Source organism: Dendropsophus ebraccatus, chromosome 14, assembly GCF_027789765.1.
Source record: "Dendropsophus ebraccatus isolate aDenEbr1 chromosome 14, aDenEbr1.pat, whole genome shotgun sequence".
NCBI lineage: Eukaryota > Metazoa > Chordata > Amphibia > Anura > Hylidae > Dendropsophus > Dendropsophus ebraccatus.
Genome location: NC_091467.1, coordinates 57799198 through 57819297, shown reverse-complemented (window position 1 = coordinate 57819297; position 20100 = coordinate 57799198). Strand labels below are relative to the sequence as shown.

General features: G+C 45.1%; 1 protein-coding gene across 2 annotated transcripts in view; it reads left to right on the top strand.

Annotated features, from left to right (window-relative positions):
- Positions 1-20100, top strand: part of TNRC6C (trinucleotide repeat containing adaptor 6C) — a 70316-nt gene that overhangs the window by 19979 nt on the left and 30237 nt on the right. For both annotated transcript variants that reach the window (XM_069953607.1, XM_069953606.1), the window contains exon 4: positions 10657-10974. In XM_069953607.1, coding sequence (XP_069809708.1) covers positions 10657-10974 — 318 coding nt within the window. The remainder of the gene's footprint in view (positions 1-10656; positions 10975-20100) is intronic.

The window sequence follows — 20100 nt, the reverse complement described above, 5'->3', positions numbered from 1 at the left end:
ATGCAAAAAAGGGTCTATGGAGCCTCAGTTACGAGTCTCAGAACATGGGAATAGCCAGATATGTGTCCAGAGAAGGAAAGCCTGTTGCCAAGGGGTGCCTCTCAGTGGGGAGTCAAAGTCTAACTCTGTGGCGAGTATTGCAACATAACAAGGGCTACCAAGGCTAGGCATCCATCCACATACACCTGTTTCGGGGTATTTGCCCCTCGTCAGTGTGGAGCAGGATTCTGGCCACCAGGGGCAATGAAAAATAGACCAACAAAATTTTAGGGGGCATTGTATCAGTGGAGATTTTTGAGTGAGTACTCCATTGGATTTTTTTTGTCACTGATCTCTTTAAGCTCAGTAATTACTGTGTTTTGTTGGTCTATTTTTCATTGTCCCTGGGAGCCAGAATCCTACTCCACACTGACGAGGGGCAAATACCCCGAAACAGCTGTCTGTGGATGGATGCCGAGCCTTTTGAGACTCGTAACTGAGGCTCCACAGACCCTTTTTTGCATACTCTTCTGGCCTACAAGCAGATATTATATCAGGGTAGTGATCTGTCCTCTTGGACGCTAGCTTCTATTTCTTAAAGGGCCAGCGCAACATTGAGAAAATGTTTATATTCTAGTCTTCTATTGAGAAGGTTTACAAGCCGTGTTAATAGGAAATAAGGAGTATGGCTGTTTTGGATGTTTTGAGGGAAAAATGGGGAAAATTCACTTGACATTCTCTCCTGTTAATACATTTCTTCCATGAGATAGTAATCTGTTTTTATCCCCTACAGAAAGTTATAAGTGACTTGTTAACTGTGCATTACCACTGAGGGGCGTGTCTTTGCACACTGGCTTCGGCCAATCACTGCTGAGAATGGTGCTCTGGAAAACACTCCCCTTTGACTAGAGAAACCATAACAAACCTCCTTTAGCTAAGACTGAGATCTCAAATGCTGGTCTTCAGTAAGTTCCTCCAAAGATGCTATAGAATTATATTCAACAGTATACTAAGATGGACATGTCAGTGAAATGGTCTGCATTCTAAACAGGAGTTGGTACTTAAAGGGGCTGTCTATATTTAAAACATTACTTTCGGATACTTAAAATGGTTGTCCAGGATTAGAAATTAATTGGCTTGCTGTGCCAAAAAGGAATCTGCCAACTTAACATCATGCTCTGAGCTCAAGTGTCAAGGAGCCGCAGCATGCAGGCCTGCTCCCTCCCCCACTCCTCCTTGTCCTGCATGACTACTGCACAGGGCGCAGCTTCCAGCAATGAGCCATCAACGTAGACCGTAGGCCTCCCTTCTGCCACCTATTGCAGAAGTGGGTGCCACCGAGGCCCTGGGGATGGGCAGGACTGTGTACAAAGCGCTGCGGAATCTGTTGGCGCTATACAAATAAATATTATTATTCCATACACCTTCCGTATCTCATTCAGACATTCCATTGATCTCAGCAGGACAATGTAACTGCTCAGACCTATGCCAGGCCCCATTGATCCAGCTATTTCTCGGTAACGTGTGAACCATCACTTACACAATGCAGTAAAGCCGGACCCAGACTGCCCTGTGTGAATGCGGCCTTATGGTGAATTTCTGGATTTTATGTATTCCCCCGGATCTTTTTGCCAGCTGGTAAATGACAGTGATATGACGGCTTTCATTTCTTCTCTGCCATCCGATAGCTGTAAATGTAATGGAAACAAACCATGGAAACATGGTGCCCTTCTCTGATTATTTCCATGGTTACTCCTCTTTGCTTCAGAAGGTCAGGTCTCAATCTGTGAAATATAGCAGCATTGGAGACACATTCACTAACCTTGTGTTTTTTTTTTTTTATTTGCCTGCACAGACTGAGCAAAATTCACGGCTGGACAATAATTTTTTAGCAAATCGCGATGACACGCCATAAATAAACCAAGATGTGCTCCTTAAAGGGGTATTTCCATCTCATAAGGTAATGGTGTATTACTAGGCTGGCTGTTTCCACTGTCTGGATTGGTGGGAATCCCAGTTCCTGTCATCGACAGAGGTGGCAGCAGAGAGCACTGTGTCAGACTAGAAAGGGGGAAAAAAAAAAACACTTCCTGCAGGACATACAGCAGCTGATAAGTACTGGAAGACTGGGGATTTTTTAAATAGAAGGAATTAATGTACTAATTTCTTCGATTTAAAAATCTCCAGTTTCCAGTACTTATCAGCTGCTGTATGCCCCGTAGGAAGTGGTGTATTCCTTCCAGTCTATAATGGTGCTCTTTGCTGCCACCGCTGTTTATTATAGGAATGTCCACAGCAGTAGCCTATCTTGAAAACCTCTCTTGATCTGCACAGTTCACATGATGCCACATAGGTGGCAGCAGAGAGCACTGTCAGACTGGAAGGAATACACCACTTCCTGCAGGACGTACAGCAGCTGAAAAGTATTGGAAAACCAAGAGTTTTTAAATAGAACAAATTTTTATAAATCTGATACCAATTGCTTTAAAAACAATTATTTTACCACATTTTACCACTAGTTGTAAGTGGCACCTGGACTAAGCAGATGCTGTTTTAAAGGGGTACTCCAGAGAAAAATAATTGTTTTCAAAGCAATTGATATCAGAGTTATACAGATTTGTAAATTATTTCTATTTAAAAATATCCAGTTTTCTAGTGCGTATCAGCTGCTGTATGTCCTGCAGGAAGTGGCGTGTATCTATCTCCATATATATGTATATGTGTATGTGTATATATAATATATATAAATGAGAGGCTTCTGATCTGGACAATTCCTGTAATGGACAGGGGTGGCAGCAGAGAGCACTGGGAAGAATACAGCACTTCCTACAGAACATACAGCAGCTGATAAGTACTGAAAGACTGGAGATTTTATGGGTTATGTTCACGCAGATTGGCTGCAGCGTCTTGTCACATCTCAGCAGCAAGCGGGCGGACGGCAAGGAGGAGGACCAAGATGGCACCGGAACTCCTCCCCGGACCTACCGGCAGGCATAGGGGCGGGCTTCCAGGCTTGGGGAGCAGGAGGCAATACAGTAAGCAACTAATATGTTGCAGGGGAAATGAGCGGGCGGGGAGGAAAGCGGCATGCATATGGCAGAGAGGTGGATGGGGAGCAGAGCGGCAGACATATGGCGGCGGGGCGGACGGGGAGCAGAGCGGCAGGCATATGGTGGCGGGGCGGATGGGTAGCAGAGTGGAACACCTCCCGGCAGGCTTATGTGGCGGAGCGGATGAGGAGCAGGAGGCATGTTGCAGGGGAAATGAGCGGATGGGGGGCAGAGAGGCAATACAGTAAGCAACTTCTATGTTGCAGGGGAAATGAGCTACTGGGAGCAGAGAGGCACACCTCCCGACAGGCGTATGGTGGCGGGGTGGACAGTCCGGAGGCGGACTGGAAGCAGAGCGGCACATCTACCGGCAGGCATATGGCGGTGAGGCGGACGGAGAGCAGGGCGGCACACCTCCCAGCAGGCATATAGTGGTGAGGAAGACGGAGCAGGAGGCATGCTGCAGGGGAAATGAGCGGACAGGGAAGAGAGTGTCAGACCTCCCAGCAGGCATATGGCGGCGGTGCGGACGGGGAGCGAAGCGGACAGGCTGGGGGAGCAGAGAGGCAATACAGTAAGCAACTTCTATGTTGCAGGGGAAGTATAGAATTCATTCCATCATTTCCCTGAGAGGGGTCGGGGGTTTTGATCAAATCACTGACTTTCTTCAGGGGTATGATGGAACAGCTATTTCATTATTTTCCGGGATTTGATCAAATCCCTGGATTCTATGATTTCGCTGCAACACATACAGAACCAATTGCAGAAAATCTGCCCGTGTGAGCATTCCCTTAAAGTGACAGGTGCTGCCTATAATTTAAAAATTGTAAAAATTCACCTGCGACCTGACAACTGCCTTTAAATTGGGGGCCGAACATCCCTCTGTTTGATGAACTGATTCTTTTGGGCTCCGATGTTCTATATGATGGGTCCTACGGGTGCTACGTGCCGCTGGGCAGATGAGGTCAAAGCGTAGTCACAAAAGGAGAGCGGCTTATGTAAGAGAAGTGATAGCTGCCGGTGAACATCATTATGAGCCGGCTTTTTATTAATTCCCTTTGCCGCGGCCGGTAATGAAGTGTCAGTGACTGGGAGGGGCATTTAATTACTACAATTCAATTTACAGACGTAACCGCATTAAACATCCGTCCAGCAAATCGCCCTCTGCCAGTCATTCCTCATCGGCGACACGCAATAAGTTCATTTAGCTCTGCTTTTGTGGGGAGGCCTGCCAGTGGCGGCTTAGAGGTTGCCATAGCGACTGGCTGACGAACGAGAGCTGTCATGCAAGGCAACAAATACTGGAGCATAGCTTAGCGCGCAGAGTGGCCGCCCGTCACTCTACAAACACTGACAGATGGGTCTTGTTTGTCAGACGTCTGTATTCCGGGCTGAGCTGCCTCTTGTGATCTCGAGAACCTTTTTTATTTGGATTCATAGGGATTGATGGTAAAGGCCACGCAGGGGATTGATCTGGCTCCTTGTCCCAGTGATCAAGGATAAGACTGGGTTCACACCATGGTGCAATTTTTAGGGGAAGAGGAGGAGAAAAATTATTCTGGTCCCTTTTTTCTGTCCTATTTAAAGGGGTACTCCAGCGAAAATCATTTTCTTTCAAGTCAACTAGTTTCAGAAAGTTATATAGATTTGTTCTATTTAAAAATGTCAAGTCTTTCCGTATTTATGAGCTGCTGTATGTCCTGCAGAAAATATTGTTTTCTGTCTGACACTGCTCTCTGCTGCCATCCCTCTCCGAGACAGGTACTGTCCAGGCAACTACAGGTTTTCTATGGGGATTTGCTGCTGCTCTGGACAGTTCCTGTCACGGACAGAGGTGGCAGCAGAGAGCACTGTGTCAAACTGGAAAGAAAACATTTCTTGCAGGACATACAGCAGTTGGTAAGTATAGGACTTGAGATTTTTGAAAATAAGTAAATTATAAATCTATATAAACTTTACAAACTAGATGTTTTAAAAGAAAAAGATTTTGGCTGCATAACCCCTTTAAGAACAGGATCCAGACGGATCTTGCTTTTGTTTTTGTTTCTTTAAAAGAGAGATCATTGACAACAGAATAGATATGGTCTTGCATCCCTCTTTAAAGGGAATCTGTCAGCTCCCGGGCCCTTCCTAAAGTGCCGACAGTGTGCTGTAGCTGGCAGTCCCCTAGTGAGCATGGTGATTTTTGGTAATTTTCCGTGCAGTGGATTATGCACAATCTCCGCTTTTCTACTGTTCTGAAGAGGCAAAGAGGAGTTGTTTGTGCCACACTCTGGCACACCTCACCACTCCTTCCTCCTCCCTCCTCTTCATGAATAAACAATGCTGCCCGTCCTCCTGCTTGCTCAGCTGTCAGCCAGTGTCACTGATTGCAGATCAGTCCTCTGTAGGCAGATATGTCTGAAAAGAAACACTCAGATATAGTTGAATCTCTGATCCTGTCAGCTGTATAGAGACCTGCCAGCAGTTCATTCTCTGGTTCAAATCCCCCTGGTTTAAATTTTTTCCTCATTATTGTACCCTTTTTAAGGCTATGTTCACACACAGTACTTTGCTTAGTGTTTTGCAACCAAAACCATGAGTGGATTGAAAGGCTATAGAAACACTGTTGAAATTGAGCAGATGGTTGTCATTTAATGGCAAATATTGTCCGTTGTTTTTAAATAACAGTAATTTGACATTAAATGACGGCCATCCACTCCATTTCAACAGTGTTTGAACATAGCCTTTCTGTGTTTTTAATCCACTCCTGGTTTTGGTTGCAAAATACTGCGCAAAAGTACTGTGTGTGAACATAGCCTTAAAAATGATACAATAATGAGAAGAAAAAAATAAGAACTCTATTTCATTTCCATCAGGGGATTTGAACCAGATAATGAACTGCTGGCAGGTCACTAGACAGGTGAGTTACGCCTAGACCACAGCCCCAACACATTAGGGCTGAGAGATTCAACTATATCTGCGTGTTTCTTTCAGACATAAATTGCTTACAGAGGACTGATCTGCAATCAGAGACACTGGCTGACAGCTTTGTGAGCAGGAGGCCGGGCAGTATTGCTGAAGGAGACCCAGGGAGGTATGATCTCCCCCGCCCCCTTTCTTTATGCCATTTACAGCTATACATATAAGCTTTTAGGGTTAACCCCTTATAAGGCTACTTGTTTTGTTTATTTTTTTTTTTTGTGAAGACAAAATAAGGAGTGAATGAATCATGAAGGATAGGATAGTAGGTTATAAGATCTTCAAAAAACCTGATCAAAATCCAAACAGGCGTTTACACAGAGAGATTTATCCAACAGATAATTGAAGCCAAAGCCAGGAACAGACTATTAATAGAGAAAAGTTCAAGACTGAGATTTCTTCTATTTTTCAAATCCTCTCCCGGCTTTGGCTTTAAAAATCTGCCAGATAAATCTCTGTGTAAATGCAGCATTAGGCTAGGGATTATTTTGCAGCAAGACTTTCCTTTCTTAAAGGGGTTTCTTAAATTTAAGCTATGCTGCAGGGGGACATGCCAGTCAGTTATACTTGCCTTTCCTGATCTCTGCAGTTCCCGGGTCTCGGGACACTCACTCCCCACTGCTCTCAGCGATTTCAAAACATCCGGTGAATATAATTTTACCCCTTTAAAACACACCTACACCCCTCTTCATGTAAAGTGCTGTGGTTTGCATTCATTCACAAGGCACACCACTTTCTATTAATAAGTGAACCAGCTTCGAGAGGACCACCTAAAATTGTGGTCTACTATAGGGGTTGTCTTCTCAAAGAAATTGGCTACCGTGTGTGATGTATGATGGACTGATATTCTCCATGAGGGGTGGTCTTTTATTCTACCTAAAGGCCTGGACTCCATTATGGCCAATCACAGGCCTACTTGTGTGTTGAGGAAATTTACAAACACCATAGGCCACCAGGTGAGAATTGCTGTGATTGTTGTGTGACATCCACCTACCTCCAGATAGGGTAATACAATGTGTGACTAGACCATCTTAGCCTTATCATCAGTATTTATTCATTGGGTTTGAGCAGAAGTTTCTATGAGGGTTTGTAATGTCACATGATATTCAGTTACAATGGATTGTAATGCTGTCAGTATCTGGGCTGGCAGTGCTATGTCCTGGCATTGGTGGCAGCATACCCCTGATTCGTGGAGCACCACTGCCTCTTGGTGGCCGTCTCCTCTCATCGGCTCCTGATGTAAAAGTGTTAGGTCATGGCAATGGGGCCTGCTGTAACAGTGCTATAAAATATTGGGGACTTGATGTGATCACATTCTGCAAATACATCTGTATAGTCCGGAGATATGAGGATCTGTAAATGAGAAGAGAAAGGGTCACAATGCTCAGAGCAATGCCGCATCCGCTTCATTCTACCCGGGGTCTCAGAGCAGTGCCGCATCCGCTTCATTCTACCCAGACCTCCTCATGAAACTTCATGGCTAAAAGTGAACCATCTCTTTAACCCTTTCATGTCACCGACAGTTTTTGGTGGTGACTTTTTTCTTTTTCATTCCTATAACTTTTATTTTTTTATTTTTCCATAGCTGTTTGAGGGATGTGTGTTTTTTTTTTTTTCTTTTTTTATGCAACCATTTAAAAAAATAACGTTTGTATTGTCAAGTCCCGCTGTGGAACAAAAAGCTTAAAAAACAAAAAACAAATATAAATTTGCAGTGAAAGACTCAAAGATTATTGAAATGACAGGACCACTCTGACACTGTCCAGTACACTATACTCACATATACACAGCTCTGCTCAATGCACATTACACCCACAGCTCTGCTAGATTAAAACATACAGCTCTGCTACATAAACATATCCACAGACACACAGTGCTACTACACTAATATACAGACACACTCACCTCTGCTACATCCCCATACACACATAGCACTGCCAAAACATGCGTCATATAAAATGAAAAATCCGGTATATAATAAGTTTTTTTGTTGGAGTTATGAAACACTGAGAAAAATCTCAAGCTCTTAGCAATTCTGTCAATGGAAACTTAAAAATGTTTTGGGTCATAGAATGCAGCAGCACAGAAACAAGTATTTTTTTATGTAGAAGTAATTTTAATAATTATATATACATTTATTTATTTTATTATATCAGTTATATTTAAAAGAAAAGGGATGTGTGTCTGTGTGTTTCTATATAGCAACTGTATTTTGTTTCATAGTAACAGTGCCCCCATCTAAACAGTAGGGGCCCAATATGTGGCCCCAAATAGTATGTGCCCCCATATAGGTAGCCCACTAGCCTGACCAGCTGGATTCCCCATGTACCTGTCCTAGTAATCAGCCTCCCCCCCAATAAATTGGAATACCCCTGCAGTAAATAGCGACAGCACTCGTTGGCTCCTCTATGTCGCCCCGTGTAATAGGGGATTTAGAGTGGATTTCTGTAACCCAGGATGTATGAGCATCCTCCTCCCATTTTAGAAAAGGACTAAGTAACTATTGGAGGAACCTTATCCACAAAAGTGCAAATCCTTGTAAATCCAACAATAGCCGTGTAACATTACCTGCCCTATTCTTATCTACAGCAGTCAGTGCAATGTATTCTGGCACAGGACTGCTAATATAGCTTAATCCTTTTTATATAATGGAGTTTTGCCATTTATTGGAGGACTACCAACTTAAAGGGGTTATCCAGTGCTACAAAAACATGGCCACTTTCTTCCAGAGACAGCCCCACTCTTGTCTCCAGCTTGGAAGGGGTTTTGCTGCTCAGTTCCATTGAAGTGAATGGAGCTTAATTGGAAACCGCACCTGAACTAGAGACAAGAGTCATGTTGGGAGGCTCCGTGCGCTGCATCTCTCAATGCTGAAGAATGAACATGTTCATTCTTCAGCATGGAGAAAGGAGCCGTGTGAGCCTCCTATAGACTCTCATTATGACACGGAGACTGGCAGACAATTCGCCACTCCTGCTCTGTGTTCACAGAGCTTTAAGGGTACAAACACACACACCGTATACGCAGCAGATCTGCAGCAGATTTGATGGCTCAGATTTGATGCTGTGTTCAGGTACTTAGATCTAATCTGCTGCGTATCGCAGCAGAAAATACGCTGCGTATACGGTGTGTGTGTGTGTTTGTACCCTTAGGGTTCAAACCCACTTGCTGGATCTGCAGTGAGTCTCCATGCTGCGTTTTTGCAGCGAGACTCGCTGCAGATCCCGGCCCTATACTTTCATTAGCAGAGAAACTCGCAGCAGGGATGTACATCCCTGCTGCAATTTTGTCTGCAGCCCTCCCCATTAACCCCCCGGCTGCCGGACATTATACATTACCGGGTCCCCGATCCTGCTTGCTTCGGGGCTCCCGGTGTCTTCACGGCCCGCCCGGCCAGGGCAGCGCACTGATTGGCTGGGCAGAACGTGCCGGGAGCCGCCGAAACAAGCAGGAGCGGGGACCTGGTAATGTATATCCTGCCTGCCCCCCGCCCCCCCCGGGGTGCGGGGGGCGATCATGCGGCTGGGGGCGATCATGCGGCCGGAGGGTGCGGGGGGCGATCGTGCCAATCAGTGCGCTGCGGGGGGTGATCATGCGGCCGGGGGCAATCAGGGGTGCAGGGGGGGGCGGGCAGGATATACATTACCAGGTCCCCGCTCTGCCCGGCCAATCAGTGCGCTGCCCTGCCGCAGCGCACTGATTGGCCGGGCGGACCGTGAAGACACCGGGAGCCCCGAAGCAAGCAGTAACGGGGACCCGGTAATGTATAATGTCCGGCGGCCGGGGGGTTAATGGGGAGGGCTGCAGACAAAATCGCAGCAGGGATGTACATCCCTGATGCGAGTTTCTCTGCTAATGAAAGTATAGGGCCAGGATCTGCAGCGAGTCTCGCTGCAAAAACGCAGCATGGAGACTCGCTGCAGAGTCGGCAAGTGGGTTTGAACCCTTAAGGGGTTATACAGGATTAGAGAAACAGCGCCACCCTTCCTCAGGTTGTGTGTGGTATTACAATTCAGCTCCATTCAGCTGAGTAGAATATATATATATATATATATATATATATATATATATATAAATTTTTTTTTATTTATTTCTTTGTGGGAAGGGTGAACAGATTTTCTTTATGTGCTGTTTATGTTGTGGTTCAGATTTTGAAGCTATGTATGTAGTAGCCTGACAATTTAAGGAGAACTCCCTCCCAAACTAATGCTGCGTTTACACGGAACGATCATCGCTCGAATTTTCGCAATAACAATGGCATTTGAGCGGTAATCGTTCTGTGTAAACACAGCGAACGATCAAGCGATGAGCGAAAAATCGTTCATTTTGATCTTTGAACATGTTCTCAAATCATCGTTCATCGTTTGCTAAAAATACGCAGATCATTTCGTGTAAACGGTCTTTCAAAGATTCACCCTATGTAAAAGATAGGCTTAAGCGATCTTAAAAACGATCGCATTAACGATTTTTCTAACGATTTATTCATCTAAACGCTGATCGTTATAAAAACCAAATCGTTGCTTTAAAATCGTTAAACGATCGATTGGGCGAATTATCGCTCCGTGTAAACGTAGCATTAAGCGGTGCAATACATACATATTTTGTGTACAAACTTACAATTTAAAAAAAAAAAATTTCAAAATGTATTCCTTTTTTCTCTCTTTAGTGCCAGAACCAATCAAGATCAGTTCCAACCAGCCCCAGTCTGCTGCTCCCAGTACTTCCACCAGCACTGTCCAAAACAGCAATGGCAAGAGAGCACCTGCCAATGGCCAGCAAACCGCGGCCTCCCGTTACCTGCCACGAGAGGTGCCTCCTCGCTTCCGCCAGCAAGAACAGAAGCAATTATTGAAAAGAGGACAGCCACTGCCAACTGGGACACTGACCAGTGCTAATACAGGACAGGATACTGGACAAACTGGGGCAAGCCCACCTCCACAGCAGGGGGCTGGTGGAGCTCACCACCCTGCAAAGACACACTCTGGTAAGAACTGCATGGTTTCTGCTAAGAAAAAAGTTTGATTTGGGGATTGTAGGTGCATGTGCCCAATAAATGCTTAGTGCGTGAAATACACTCCTCCCCTATCTGCAGAATAGGACATGAGTGGCCCAGCAAGACCCCCACTGATCACAAGAACGTGTATCCTGTGGCTGAACATGTGCACTGCCGCTCCTTGCAACTCTGTGGGTCACATGAAAATAGCTGAGGGAAATGCCGAAGGTTATAACCTTTGTGGATTGCACATAAAAGGGCTAAATGCCATGTAGGACACCATGAAAAACGGCAAATAAAAAATGAAAACATGAACATAAAAAAAAAAAAAAAAAAAAAATATATATATATATAAAAAAAATTATTCTGCATAAGGCTGGGTTCACACTCCGTTTTTGCAATCGGGGTTTTTTTTTTTTTTTTTTTTTTTCATCTGTTTTTTGCAAAAAAAAAAAAAAGGATGAAGAAAATGTGTGCCTTTTTGTGTGCATCCGTTTTTTTCCATTGACCCCCATTATTAAAAAAAAACCAAACGATCAAAACGTATCCGTTTTTGTTTTTTTAACGGACAAGAAAGTGAGGTTGTTAATGGAAAAATGGATCAAAACGGATGCACACAAAGTCATACGTTTTTTTTTTCATCCGTTTTTTCCAAAAATGATGAAAAAAATGTGTGAACCCAGCCTGGTATATTACTGCAGTGGGATTCTCTATAGTGAGACATGAGCTGTAATGTCAGTACAGACAGGTTGGAGCAGCTGTTCTCATCGATCAGCACTATCACACTCCACCAACCAACAAGTGACCGGTGTAACCTATGTAAGGACCTTTACAGGCTGCTATAGAAGCCATATAGTTATACCCCAGAAGCCATATAGTTATACCTTTTACCATGCAGTACTTATCCTATTACCTTAATATACAGTTTCCTATGTAATTTCACCTAAGTATATCCTCTGGTCAGCTCCCGCTGTGTGTAATGTGTATATGGTGCTGTTATGTAAGCTTTATACCCCAGAGAGTTAGGAACCCCTCTCTCATGTAGGAAGTACCTTTTTTTTTCATATTGTGTTTACTCTTGAGGACAGCGGTTTCTATTGAGGAGGAGGATGGGGGGGGGGTGCTGCTTGTTACGTCTCCGTTACTGCTGATATTGCTGAAATATAAATCTGGATCTGGGGACTAGAGGCTTTGCCAGGATACAGGCTGACCTTTTGTCAGGAGGCAAAATTGTGTTTTATAGAGCATTATAATTTATTCTACTGACCACATATATAGATAAATGTTAACTAATATAGATGAGCGAACCGGGTTCGGGTTCGAGTCCATCCGAACCAGATTGTTCGGCATTTGATTAGCTGGGGCTGCTGAACTTGGATAAAGCTCTAAGGTTGTCTGGAAAACATGGAGACAGCCAATGACTACATCCATGTTTTCCACATAGCCTTAGGGCTTTATCCAAGTTCAGCAGCCACCGCTAATCAAATGCCGAACAATCGGGTTCGGATGGACTCGAGCATGCTCCAGGTTCGCTCATCTCTATTAACTAACAAGATTATTGTTTATGGGGAGAGCAACACAGGTAATGCAAGAACAGTAAAGTAACATAGATTGATAGATAGATGGATAGTAGATAGATAGATAGATAGATAGATAGATAGATAGATAGATGATAGATAGATAGATAGATAGTAGATGGATAGATGGATAGTAGATAGATAGATAGATAGATGGATAGTAGATGGATGGATAGGAGATAGATGGATGGATGGATAGGAGATAGATGGATGGATGGATAGGAGATAGGTAGATGGATGGATATACACTTCCAGAAGAATTTGCCATCAACACTTTTTATTATAGTTTTCTCCTCTTTTAAGTAGAACTGTTTCTTCCAATTTGGTAACCAAAGTAGAGCTTATGGGGCTGCTGGGTGTCCTAAACTACTAAAAGGGAGCAGCAAAATAACAGCATGTAGATGGTGTAATAGTAAAGTTGCTGTGCGCACTTGTTGAGGCCGAGTGATCAGAAGGAATATGGCTGTGTATATATGAATATGCAGAAAGGGCAGAGGAGCCTCAGTTACGAGTGTCAAAACACAGAACTAGCCGTATAGCCCTCCAGGGAAGGACCTAGGGAAGAGATGGCCCCTGTATGGAGACCACCAAAGTCACCATATTAAGTGGTCCCTTCAGTCAATATCTAACTCAGTTACGTGTATATATATAAAGGCTGGTGAATGGGGAAGACGCTGGTTTCTCTTGATGCCATGGCGGACTCTAGGGCTGGGCGATATATTTATTTTTTGCACTTTTTTTTTTTTTTTCTCGATTTTAAATCTCTCTTTTTTTTTTAATTTATTTATTTAATGCAGGGTGTAGTAGTGGAGGCCTAATGGTTAAGGGGTGTAGAAGCATAGAAGATGAGGGGTGTAGTAGTAGATAAGGGGAGTAGCAGTAGTGGGCATAGTAGTAGCAGTTTTGGGAGTAGTTTCTAGTATCAGGAGTGGGGGTAGTAGTAGCAGAAATGGTAGTGCAAGCAGTAGAGCAGTATTAGGAGCAGTATTGGGGGTAGTAGTAGAGCAGTATGGGGAGTAGTATTGGGGGTAGTAGTAGAGCAGCATGGGGAGTAGTTTTGGGGGTAGTTTTAGAGCTACGGTGCTCCTGGTGCTGGCGTGGGCGGCGGCGCTCCGGGTGCGGGCGGCGGGTGCAGGCAGACGGCGGCTGTGGTGCACCGGGTGCAGGCGGGCGGCTATCATGTAGGTGGGTGTGTGTTTGGTAGGGTGGCTTTTGCGGTTCTCCGGATGTGGGCATGCGGTCCTGCTCTGACCTGCAGGAGGAGCAGCTTGCCCGGAGCGCCACTGCTCCCCCTGCAGGTCGGAGCCCATTGTTTTTCTTTTCCTTAAAAATCGAAATTAACGATTTTCAAAGAAATTGAAATCCATTCTTAAAATCTAGTCAAATTAATCGAAATAATTTGATTAATCGCCCAGCCCTAGGGGCCTCCTCTCCGATCCGCTTCTATTCCAGTCCTGTCACTGTTTTGCTTCCATTTCATTTTTGCTAAATCGAGTTCAAAAGCCAAACAATGAAGTCTAGGCATGAAGGGGTTCATGAAATGTTCGCTCTCATTTGGCACCAAACCTGCCACTTTTATCCTGGTCACAAGGCTATTATTATTTGAGGAAATAGCTGACTTTCCCACTTTTTTTTTTTTTTTTTATTCTGAAGAGGCGAAAACAAGATGGAAATTCTGACAGGCCTGCAAATAAAAAGGCCAAGGCAAACAAAGAAAGCTGCGGCCATGGTTTTTTATTAGAAGTTCTCGCTCCAACAGCCGAGCAGAAAGGAAGACAGAGGCTGGCCTGCAGCAACTTCTACTGAGCAGTCTGGGGGCCCATTACCCAGAGACTCCGGAGATGTCTGGAGGAGGGGGCCCGTTACCCAGAGACTCCGGAGATGTCTGGAGGAGGGGGCCCGTTACCCAGAGACTCCGGAGATGTCTGGAGGAGGGGGCCCGTTACCCAGAGACTCCGGAGATGTCTGGAGGAGGGGGCCCGTTACCCAGAGACTCCCGACATGTCTGGAGGAGGGGGCCCGTTACCCAGAGACTCCGGAGATGTCTGGAGGAGGGGGCCCGTTACCCAGAGACTCTGGAGATGTGTCAGGAGGAGGGGGCCCGTTACCCAGAGACTCTGGAGGAGGGGGCCCGTTACCCAGAGACTCTGAAGGAGGGGGCCCGTTACCCAGAGACTCTGGAGGAGGGGGCCCGTTACCCAGAGACTCTGGAGGAGGGGGCCCGTTACCCAGAGACTCTGGAGGAGGGCGCCTGTTACCCAGAGACTCTGGAGATGTCAGGAGGAGGGTACTCATTACCCAGAGACTCCGGAGATGTGTCAGGAGGAGGGGGCCCCATTACCCAGAGACTACAGAGATGTCAGAACGAGGGGGCCCATTACCCAGAGAGTTACTTCATCAGAGACTTTCTTCCTTTCTTCTAAAAGCCAATCTATATCCAAGATGGGAAACTACTTTTCCCATCATGCATTTCCCTGACTGGTCCATTTGCGTACTCACCCCCTTAGCTTTCTTTCCTGCCCACTGCTCTCATTACTATTGCACAGTAAACACAGGACTGTTTTCCACTGATTTTTGAATTACATCCCCCAATATGTATTCCATACTAGCTGATGATGTAGCATCGGCATTTGTTTACCAGGGGTGGGGAGTGTAGTGTAGTTTTAGATCTCTGCTTGCTGACTGTGAATGAAAACATTCTAGTTCCATCAAGAACATCTATAACACACTATACAGAGCTGTGACACAAAGACAGGTACATATGCCTGCATTCACTGACAGCAAGCAGAGATATTGTATTACATGTATCCCTGAGCCTAGGTTTCTGTAAGTACATGGAGGCAGCACAGGTGCATGGAGATGATGCAGATAATGTCTCTGGGGGTGGGGGGGGGTCGGGTTACCAAGTCAATAGACAGCTAACCCTGCCAACAGAAAGGAGATCACATGTCCTGTGTCTACAAAAGGGAGGAGGGAAGAGGGAACTGAGCGTGGTCAGAGTGCACCCAGAGTAGAGGATTTTAGTCATCCAGAGCGGATAAGGATGAGAAGAGAAAAAAAAAAAAAAACAGGGAAAGGGTGCAAGATACATGTATATTAGACATAGGATGGTATTGGGGAGGGGGGGTTGTTTTAGAATATTTTTTGTTACTCGGATAACCCCTTTAGGTGCCGAGCAGGTTAGTGAAGCACGCAGCCATTATACCTAATAGTCTGTATCTAATAATATTTGATAAGTGGAGGGAATCTCATTACTGAGACCATGACCAATCTAATCTTCAGATATGTCTTTGTGACTGTATGAATACATCAAGAAGGAGAATCCAACAGCATCCAATATAATCAAGAAATCTTTAAATTTTTATTGGCTCACAAGTATAATACGACGTTTCGACTCTACATGAATACAAGACTCATGTAGAGTCGAAACGTCGTATTATACTTGTGAGCCAATACAGATTTGAAGATTTCTTGATTATATTGGATGCTGTTGGATTCTCCTTCTTCAAGTCTACACACCCACCAGGGATAGTGGGCTCCAGCGTGCATCTTCATTTGTGCCTATCAGAAGGGATTGACTAGTGCTGCTGGGCCACATACGTTTTTTGTATGAATACATCAATCCGCCATAAGCCATCCTATCCAAGGGACACTATAAGTGGGTCATTGTACCCCATATACAAAGTAAAGATTTAGACCATCACTAAACTCCTCTCTCAGTACAGAGCAATATGTGATGACAGGGTCATGGTGGCAACTCATCACCCTGTAAAATAATGATACTTTGCCACTCCCGGAAGAAAGTCCCAGAGAGGCTTTGTTGGCTTTCTATATGTGGAGAGTAGCTATATGTGGAGAGTAGCTATATGTGGAGAGGTACTTCATCAGAGACTTTCTTCCTAGCAGTAAGGAGAAGAATAGTAGGTTCACTTTTTCCACTTTGTTCTCTCTAGTTGCATCCAGAGCTGCATTCAAAATTCAGCTGGTTTCTTCTTGGCTTTTGAGCTGCATGATATCACATCTCCTGAATCATTGTATGAGAAGTAGTTTTTGCATAAAGAATCCACCTTTGCACTGGCTTTACATATCAGTGTATACCTGCGTCCCTGCTGTGACAGTAGACGTGTGCTGATGGATGGCGGCGGTCCATGTTTTGAATACAGATTTGACTGTGAACGGTCCGGCCTACATGCTCTAACTAAAGTAAAGCAGTATATTTTCAGAATTTTACAATGTGTAGGTTTTAGCTGTAAAATTGTCATGGAAGATGGAGCTTAAGGGTACGTTCACACCGGATCCGCAGCTGATTTTCTGCTACGGATCCTGTAGATAAAGTATATGCTCGCTCCAGCTGCCTTCCCCCAGCCCCGGCCGCCCGATCAAACCCCCCCCCTGCAGCCCCGGCCACCCGATCGCTCCCCCGCATCCTGATTGCCCCCTGCAGCCGTGGCATGCTCCGGCGGCCGGGGGTTAAATGGGGCGGGCTGGGGACAAACTCATCCCTGCTGCGATTTTGTCTGCCATTGAAAGAATAGGGCCGGGATCCGCAGTGAGTCTCGCTGCAAATACGCAGCGAGAGGACTCGCTGCGGATCCGGCAAGTGGGTTTTACCCTTCACACCTACAGGATCCGCAGCAGAAAATACGCTGCGGATCCGGTTAGTGTGAACGTACCCTAAAGTTTTTCCGGATACTTTTTTTTTTCTTCTTCAAATCAACTGGTGTCAGAAAATTATACAGATAATTCTATCAAAAAGTTATGCAGCTTTGTGAAGGACTTTTATTTAAAAACAAAAAATCAGAAGTCTTCCAGTACTTATCAGCTGCTTTATGTCCTGCAGAAAGTGGTGTATTCTTTCCAGTCTGACACACTGCACTCTGCTGCCACCTCTGTCCCTAACAGGAACTGTCCAGGGCAGCAGCAAATCCCCACAGAAAACCTCTTCTGCTCTGGACAGTTCCTGACATGGACAGAGGTGGCAGCAGAGAGCAGTGTGTCAGACTGGAAAGAATACACCACTTCCTGCAGGACATACAGCAGCTGATAAGTACTGGAAGACTTGACACCAGTTGATTTAAACACATTTTTTTTTTCTCCAAAGTACCCCTTTAATGTTTAGGTGTCACATTAGGTAATGCATTGAACGGGCGATCCCACTGAATTTTGGCTTTAGGTTTACAAGATATGTATGTATACTGTTCGCAGCACTTTGTATGTATTGCAGGGAATGCATGTTATGAATCATTCTGTAAATGATTGTAAACTGGATTTTAAATCCAATCTGAATATTTTTTTGTTTGTGTACGTTACTGTGGGGACAGCCATCTTGCCTGAGCAGTTTTAAACAGCATTTAGGGATATGCTTTAAAGCAAGTCCCATGGACATAGACAACAATAGACAGGAACTGTCCCTATGAAATTACTGAGCATATTCTGTCACCTTTGCAGAGGTCATTCCACAGGGAGGGGGAGGCCGAGCTGTGGACGTCATCTATTGTGTTTCTGATCTACTGGTGTCACTATTCACTGTAAGGTTATGTTCATACAATGTAAGAACACAGAATGGCCGGTCTCAGGAAAGATCATCCGGCCGGTACTGCAGTAGCATCCGGATGATCTTTAGGGCCGCAGAGTTCTGATGCGGGCGCATCCATGCCCACAGCACACTCCCCACAGCAACCTATGGAGCTTGCGGCCACAGCCGCTCGCTCCACAGTGTGCACTGACAGAATTTTCTGTGGCCGCTATTCATTGACTAGCTGCTGCAGAAAACGGACATGTCAGTTGTTTGCGGCGCCGCTAGGGATCCCGGTTACATTGTATACTATGTGTATGCGCTCTGGCCGGGATCCCATAGGTGGCAAGGTAACATATATTTTCCTAATAATCACGGACGTTGTTACAACGGCCGTAGTTTTATGAAAATATACATAGTGTGAACATGCTGTCCAGATCACTTTACAGCAGCCTCCTCATTTCCAGAGACAGAACATGTAACCTCACCTTAGATTTAGGCCTAGTGGCGAGAATAAAAAAACTGCAGTTTCAGGATTATAGATGTATATATGTTACCTAAATATGTTTAACCTAAGAGTTGGTTATTTTCTGATGACACATTCCCTTTAAGGCAGTAATATTTAATTCCCTGCTGGCTTGGAGTGGGGCATGATGTTATATTTTATTCCCTGGTGGTCTAGGGTGCTGGAGGGGTAAGGTGTTTGAGTTTAGCATAGTGAACCGGGCTATTATTTGATTCCCTGGTGGTCTGTAGTAATGCCCCTTCCTTGGTGACCTAGTGTAGGGAATGGTGATAACATTTTATTCCCTGGTGGTCCAGGGATGCTGTGATTCCTTGATATTCTAGGATAGTGACTGAGGTTAATAGGATTGTGTTGCTCAAGGTTAGGGAATAGAATAAATATTCTATCCCCTTGTGAATTAGAATAGAAGAAAGGTAAGGGGGTTATGCAAGATGGGAGAGAAGCATAGCTTCCCCAGGTTGTTTGGTGTTCTTTAATGTAACTGAGCTGCAATACCACACACCACCTGAAGACAGGTGTGGCGCTCTTTCTGGAAGAAACCAGTGCTGTTTCTCTAGCCCCTTCATTATTCTCTCTTTTTAGAAGTTTCATGGCTTCCTTTCTGCCAGGCAGCTGAACAGAGACAATATTTAGGCTGTGTTCACATCTGCTTGTGGTTTTCCCTTTTTATAGCCCTGTCCTTCCCTTTAAATCTGCCCAAATTGGTGTCTGAGCCCTTCAGATTCCATTGTAAGTCAGTGGGGTCTATGGGACTGGTCCAGATCCGCTGCTGCATTGTGCTTTCAAGTCGGCTGCAGATCATCTCACCATCTGCAGATGCTGTTACCACAAAAGGAAACCTCCAATAGTGATGTCTGTTTCTCCAAGACTACAAAATACATCCCTTACCTGCTGTCAAGTGTCAGAGAGGCGGTCCTGAGACGCTACCTTTGGCTTGGTAGTCAGGAGTTTTGGAAAAGAGCTAGGCACTGGAAGCCAAGCCCTGTCCGTCAATCAAGGAGGAACAGAGGGGAGGAGGCACATCAGGGACCGCCTCTTTGACACTTTGCTTTGGACCTCTTTGAAGGATGCACAGTGCTATGGCAGGCACCGTGTATATTATCCATATAACAGCTATACAGATGACAGATCCACTATAAATGTGAACACAGCCTTATCTTATGGTGCGTTATTGCAGGGACATAGTTATTACCGGTCTGAGGATCTCTCTGCACATAGGTAGCGGTGAGCTCTGGTAGTAGTTACATGTGTTTTGCTCGGATGTGGCTACGAGGGACACGATGAACGTTGAGTCGTTGCTTTGATGACAGCAGGAGACGTATTTTAGTCTGATGCCATTGTACTTTTCCAGCCCGGTGGGTCGGGTGCACAGGCTGCGGCGTATTGTTTAGGCCCTGTATGTGGCACATGTATAAACAACCCTGGCTTTGATGAATGCGCTGGTGTTGTGCCGCTCCAGACTGGGGAGATGGAGGCTGGGAGGCGATCACAGTGGCTGG